The sequence below is a fragment of the Hesperophylax consimilis genome, chromosome 24, assembly GCF_061612785.1.
Source record: "Hesperophylax consimilis isolate HC1 chromosome 24, BYU_Hcon_1.0, whole genome shotgun sequence".
In the NCBI taxonomy this organism is placed as follows: domain Eukaryota; kingdom Metazoa; phylum Arthropoda; class Insecta; order Trichoptera; family Limnephilidae; genus Hesperophylax; species Hesperophylax consimilis.
In genome coordinates this window covers 11,095,958-11,103,455 of record NC_142859.1, presented here as the reverse complement: position 1 = coordinate 11,103,455, position 7,498 = coordinate 11,095,958, and the positions used below count along the sequence as shown (strand labels likewise).

Below are 7,498 nucleotides of genomic sequence, written 5' to 3'. Positions count from 1 at the left end.
TTAAATGCTTTTCTAAAAACCATTTTGCATTTTAAATGCTTTTCTCAATGCATTTTCCATTTTAAATGCTTTTTTGCAACATACTTCCTACTATCTCCACTCATCTTTTTTTCATAAGCCCCAAATATCAGTCGGTCCTCAACCTCGCTATGAAAGATAATTTACATTTGTCAAGTTGCTCCCTGGTAGGAGCCCTGGCAATTGAGTGATACCATTACAAAAAATACTGATTCAAAAACTGAACATGGGGCCATGACGCTGTAATATTAAAAGTTAGATAGCAGTTTCTATGTTTTTACGTTGGCAACATTAGTCCCGCGCAAATTTTTTGTGGTTTCACAATCTGTAGTCGTGGTGTTTTTTGGATTTACCATCATGTAATATGTTTGTTCTACATTGATGTCCATTATTAAATGAAAAAATTGTTTAAAAATTCTATAATTATTTTAATTGTTTGACCTGAGAAAACATTTTGCATTTTCAATGCATTTTGAAAATAGGTATTTTGCATTTTGCATTTGAAATGCTTTTCTAAAAACCATTTTGCATTTTACATTTTCAAATGGAAAAGTTTTGACCTATTTCCATTTTGCATTTCAAATGGTTTTGGGTACCCATTTTGCACATCTATGGTACTAATTCCCCTCAGCAGAGAATCTCCTAATGAGGGAGTCTACGAAAATATTCTACACCTCTTTCATATTTATATTTCTATTGTAATATTATAATTATTTATAATGTAAAAATTATAATATAGGTACTTTTAAATTTGGGAGGCGGGTTTGGGGTACCGCTGCCCGGGGAACCATTTAGTGCATAACCAACACCTCTGTCATAGGTCACCTCCAAGTGGTTCGATACGGTCGGTGATTTAGTTGCTATACGACACTTGCTATCACTTATGTTATTTCACAGGACACATGTGCTTTGTGAAGTCAATGAAAATCAGTAATAAACAATAAATTATCGTCTTTGGCTGTGACACCATCAAGTATAGAAATGACTTCCCAGTCCGTTATGTTGTATCGCTTTCCAGATTAAAAGGCGCATATGTACTCTGCGTCATATTACATCTCCTCCAAAACGACGTTAGGTCATATTACATCTCTTTCATAACAATGTCAATAGACATTGTACCATATTACAAATATCTACAAAACGACATCAATACATATACGTTGTGTCATATCACATCTCCTCCAAAACCACATTGTACGGGACGGCACTGTAGTCGCCGGCCGCACAGACGATATAGCGGGAGTGGCCGGCTGGCCGCTTCGACGCCTTGGAAGAGAAGGTCCGGAGAAAGTAGGGAAAATGTTGAAAAATGGGGAAAAATATGGGGAATAGGAAAAATGGGGAAAAAATTGGTAAAAAATGGGGAAAAATGAGGAAAGGGAAAAATGGGGAAAATGTGGGAAAAAATGGGGAAAAATATAGGGAAAGGGAGAAATGGGGAAAATGTGGGAGAAAGGTGTAAGGCAGGGGGGAGGAAGGTAGGGGGGAACCTGCGACCTGACTAGGGACGCTTCGACTATTGTGAATGTTTTCTTCTTGATGAACACCAGGGAGCCGGAAGAAAGAAGAAGGCCAGGTTGAGGTGAAGGTCCAGGGCAGAAGAGGCTTGAAGTGAAGGCAGTCAGGGGCAGTCCAGGAGAGATGTTGATGGTCCGATCGTTGCTGGCTCTCTGCCGAATTGCACAAGTTGTCCGCCTTTTAAAGGACCAACGGGCCTAGCTCTCCCTTTGTTAGCGACAAATTCCGAGAATTATTTTTGGGTTCCCGGAATTTGTCACAGGAGAGAGCGCCGTCGTTGCGTAACTTGGAAGGGGACGATTTTGACTAGGTCCCTGACTGTTCTTCAAACCACTTTGCCCGGTCATTTTTATTTAAATACATTTTTGTGAGTTTGCACAAATTACATATTAAAAAGGGGAATTGACATCATACATATTAAAAGGGGAATTGAGTTTTGCACAATATTCAATTTTGTGCAAACGGCGAGTTTTGTAAAGGAAACTGCGTTTGCACAATTTCAAACCTTGTGCAAATTTAGAGAGAAAACATTTATTTAAAGGGGAAGATTTGCACAATATTCAATTTTGTGCAAACGGCGAGTTTTGTAAAGGAAACCGCGTTTGCACAATTTCAAATCTTCATGCAAATCTTCCATGTTTTGTACAGATGATAGGTATTTAATTTATAAGACGGTGTCGGGGGGTCAAGCCTTTGTTTTTTGTCTATAATGATGACTGCTTGACCCCGTGGTTTTATTTATTAATCAGCAGATAAGATTTATAGTTCTACAAGTTTTACACAGATAAGATTAGGTACAGATTTTGTATAGAGAAATTTGTTGCATAAATTCGAATATGCGCAGAGGTGAGTTTGTAAATGAACTGCCTCTGCGTAAATTCAGATTTATGCAAATTAATTCAAGTCAGTGGAGGTACGTCCGGTACAATTCTCCCCCCGGTGCAGTCACGGCTGCGCCTAGCGGTCCGGACGTGTAGGTCGGCGGCGTCCTCGACGTCCGGTTCCCCTGGGCCGCTGGGGGTTGTGGCTCCCATGCGGCATCCGTGGTCCGGGTGCTGTAGAGGGCGGCGCTGGTGCTGGTGCCGGTGCGGGCGCTGGTGCTGGTGCGGGGAGGATGAGGGCGAGTTTTACAGCCGGGCGGGTGTACGTCCCTGTGGCTGTTTGGACCCGGGCTGTCCTCACTTGGCCATCGGCAGCTGGGATGGCTTCGACGATACGTCCGCGCGGCCAGCTGTTGCGTGGCAGCGCGGGGTCCAAGATGACCACCAAGTCACCAGCTCTGAGGGGGTCAGTCGGGTGGTGCCACTTCTGTCGGGCGCCCAGGGTGGGGAGGTACTCACGGAGCCACCGCCTCCAGAACATATCGGCGAGTTGTTGGCTGATACGCCACTGGCGACGGAGACATACCTCCTCCTCCTTGCTGTCGTAGAGTGACAGATGCGGGCGGTTCCCGGCAGACCCCATGAGAAAGTGATTTGGGGTGAGGGGCTCTTCGTCCCGCGGGTCGACAGAGACATGAGTCAGTGGCCGATTGTTGACCACAAACTCAGCCTCTGCCAATGCTGTGCGCAGGGTTTCCTCCCTTGGCGCCCTCTCCTTTAAGGTGGCGCTCAGGGCTCGTTTTACCGAGCGCACCAACCTTTCCCAGGCTCCCCCCATGTGGGGACTTAGGGGGGTGATGAAGCGCCACTCGATGCCCTTGGTAGCCATGGCGTCCGTCATCCTGTCATCCTGCTGCAGGGCTGCCGTGGCATCTCGAATTTCCGCGTCCGCACCACGGAAGTTTGTCCCGTTGTCTGAGTACAACACCTTGGGCTGACCTCTTCGGGCGGTCATCCGTTGTAAGGCCATAATGGCCGAGTCGGCAGACAGCGAGACCGCTAGTTCCAGATGGATGGCGCGGGTGGAGAGGCAGGTAAATAGGGCTCCATAGCGCTTCTCCCGATGTCTGCCGACGGTGACCTCCATTGGCCCGAAGTAGTCCAGTCCGCAGTGTGTATTCATCACAATGACAATTCATCACACTTGTGTTAAAACTGTTTTTTTTTAAATAATTTAATTACCTTTAAGTGCTCTTTTTAACTTGTGACTACGGTCATCCGGACCCGGGAAATTTTCCTGCGTCGTTTGACACCCCCCATACCCAGTTCGGTGTAGTGATTGTACACTTAATCTTATTTTTAAGATTTTAATTACTCGACATTTTTGGCGCCGGCCATGTTTTTTTTTTTCTCCACAGAAACCAGTGAACTAGACAGGCTCTCTTTAGTTATTTAATTAATTTTAATAAATATATATATATATATTTTTTTTGGTGCTTCCATTTATCATATTTAGTAAATATATTTTCGCTTAATGATATTAAGTATTTGAACATTTTATGTGATTTCTAGTGAAAAAATTTCTCCCTTTTTTAGGGAAATTTTTCCCCAAATTTTCGAAAACAATGTCCTCAACGAATGAAATTTCAAGCGATGAAGAAGCGGAGCTCAGTTTGAGTCAGTTTATGGAATTCATTTCTGGAAAGAACAAAATGGATGATAAAGACAATGGTGACAAGCATGTCGCAGGTTCAGAACAACCTGGTACGTCTACTGGAACCATATCCACTCACAATATCAAAGAATTCATGGAATTTGTCAATAAAAAAAACAAGAAACCACGAAAAAAAAATAAGAGTGATAAAAGAGACAAAGGCGACAAGCAAGTCGTGCTACTTGATGACCAACCAAACCCTACCATAGTTTCGATCGAAAACTCACCTAACCAGGAAAATAGGAAACGTGCCAGAATTAATGATTCACCTAATAGCGAACAAGAACGGATTATCCCCTCTATGGAAAAACTGATGAGGATTGTTAGAATTATTAATGATGGCAGCAATAGATTAAATAAAACCGACAAAACGGAAATTACCACCTTGGTAGATGCACTCATGACGGATTTGACCTCCATGACGATTGAACTTACAAAAGTAAAAACGAGAGGTGCAACCATTGAGGAACTTTTGGAAGCTCAACAAAAGATGTCAGATAAAATGGACAAAATCATAGTACAACCGCCTGTCACTGTACCACAAAGAAGGAGTTATGTCAGTGTAGCCTCGGGAGCCCCAGCATCACAGACCATTGTACTTAATGGGTTAGAGCGACCAACACCTCAAAAACAACCTACGGTGCTGTTTTACCCTTCGATCGCGGAGGGTAAAACTTCTGAACAACTACAGAAAGCGCTCACAGAAATTCTAGATCCTAAAAAGGACGGCTTTCAAGTGGTGCGCACTCGTAAGATAAAGGGAGCTGGCCTGGCCTTACAGACCACCTCTCTTGGAGGTCTAGATAACATCAAAAAGGCTGAAGAAAAACTAAGCGCCCAAGGAATTAAGATGATCTCCCCCCAAGGCAGATTACCCAAAATCGTTTTGTATGACGTCCCAAGAGGAGAAGCAAGCTCAGACGTGGCCCTTTTTGAGGAAATTTATACTAATAACATTTCAGATAAAGGTAGCCTCACCAAGGAAGATCACATAAGGACCATGCGACGAGTCTCGCTCTTCGGAAAGAGGGACGGGCCGTATATGAACATGATCTTAACCTGCCATCCCGAGGCCAGGAAAATTCTAATCGACAGTGGCCATTGTTTCCTTGGTTGGAATTCTTGTAGGGTTAGAGATTTCGTTGGAGCCACTAGATGCTTCAAATGCCATTTGTATGGTCATATTTCGAAGGTTTGTACACAGGAAGCTGCCATCTGCAGACATTGTGCAACAACTGGACATGATTTCGAAGTCTGCCCCAACAAAGGCAAAGCGGCTGTCTGTGCTACTTGTAGCCGTTTCAAGAAGCCGTCCAACCACACAACAGGTGACAGACAATGCCCGGCCCAGTTGGCTGCCATAAACGCTCAGGTCAGAATGACTGATTATGGCCGTTAACCCTCTCTTTACCATAGGTCAGATCAACCTCCAGAGATCTCGGGCAGCTACGCTCGAGGCGCTGAAGGTCATGTCCGACCTGAAAATCGACCTTATGCTCATCCAGGAGCAATACACCTGGCAAGGGAGAACACCAGTAAGTCATCCAGGGGCGGTGCTTGAAGTAGGCAGATCACCGGGGGCGGGTGTCCTGGTCAATACCACATTGATCAGCCCCCTCCTCCTGGTTGGCCTGTCGAACGAATACCAAACCTGTGTATCTATTAATTTTGGCCAGATAGAGATTATTTTAATCTCAGTCTACTTTAAATATAGCAACCCTGTCGGACCACACATTCTGAGCTTGACGCGCGCCCTTAACGCGCTTAAAGGCCGTAACATAGTTATTGGAGGTGACTTTAATGCTCGCTCCCCAATGTGGTTTGACGATAATAATCATAGAACGGAACGATCAGACGCCGTTGAGGATCTAATTGCTGCGCAAGGTCTATTACTATTAAATGAAAACTGTCACTTAACCACATTCGCAAACATACATGGGGAGAGCAACATAGATCTAACTCTTTGCTCTGGATCAGTTGCGACCAGGATGTCAAACTGGAAGGTCCATGATAGCGCAATTGTCTCCGATCATAGATTAATTACTTTTGCTGTGGGGGTCCAGAAGACCCATGCTCCGAAAACCTCCTGGAACTTCAAAACCACAGGGGCGAATTGGGATAACTTTGGGGAGGCTCTACGTGACACTCTAAGGGGATTTCACAACGTAGCAGCAAACGATCCGGATAATTTGGGGAATTACTTTAACGCAGCCGTTGTGTCAGCTGCTGAACGGTCTTTGGGAAGATCAAACCCAAAAACCGCTATTAGAACGCCGTGGTGGTCGAGTGAGTTGACTTTGCTGAAGGGGGACTATAAGAGGGCTTTTAGGGCACTTGGATCCCTAAAGAGGACTGGTGGCACGCAAGAGATGCTCACATCTCTTAAGACTCGTGTCAGTAGGGCCAGGAAAGCTTTCAAATTATCTATCCTCTCGGCAAAACGAACTGCATGGCACAATTGGGTAAAACAAGTGGGTAACGCCAACCCGTGGGAAATCCACAGCGCAATCGAAAAAACGGGAAAAGGTTCTGACCGGTATTTGACTAGCGTCATATCGGATAATCCCTCTGGGAACTCTGAGAGTACCGATGTGACCAGCACACTAAACACCTTGTTGGATAAATTAGTTCCATTAGACTCAGTAATCGGGGAAAACGACCACCACAAACAGATAAGAGCTCTGTCACGGCTTCAACCTAGGATCCTCGCCAGTGAGGATAGAACGCTAAAAGTAACTAAGGCTGAAATTGATGTTATAATTAAGGGTTTGGGTCCGAAGAAGGCACCAGGGCACGATCGTCTTAATGGTATAATAGCGAAGAACGTCTGGATCCATGCCAAGGAAGAGTTGTTCCAGGTTATGGAAACATGTCTGCGTAGAAGAGTTTTCCCTACGGAATGGAAGAGAGGTGTGCTCAAGATTATCCCAAAGGGAAACGACAAACTCAGGACGGACGTGAAGGCCTACCGTCCAATCACCCTTTTGCCTGTTTTCAGCAAAATTTTGGAAACACTAATAAATAACAGGTTGCAGCAATATCTTTCACCAGCATGTGAGCGACAATTTGGCTTCGTCCCTGGGAAATCTACCGAGCACGCCATTATGTATGCGCTTGAATGGGTGAAGGTCTGTCCAAAGAAGTATGTCATTGGAATCTTCTTAGATATAACTGGTGCCTTCGATCACGCGTGGTGGCCGATGTTGATCACCAAAATTAAAAATAGAGGCTGCCCACCAGACCTTTTTAAAATCAACTGCGATTACTTAAATGATCGCACAATAGAGATCGTTTATGGTGATCAGAAAATAGTGCGTAAGGTTGATAAGGGATGCCCACAAGGCTCCATATTGGCACCTAAATATTGGAATATAAATTTTGATGACTCCTCCAGGTTACCCTTTCCTGAAGGATGCACATCGGTCGA

The 7,498-nt window shown here is 44.6% G+C and overlaps 1 protein-coding gene across 1 annotated transcript; it reads right to left on the bottom strand.

Moving 5' to 3' along the window:
- Nucleotides 1–2,493: 2,493 nt before the first annotated feature.
- Nucleotides 2,494–3,540, bottom strand: LOC149411905 (uncharacterized). The gene has a single exon (XM_089646268.1). The coding sequence runs from the start codon at nt 3,538–3,540 to the stop codon at nt 2,494–2,496; it is 1,047 nt and encodes a 348-aa protein (XP_089502394.1).
- Nucleotides 3,541–7,498: the final 3,958 nt, after the last annotated feature.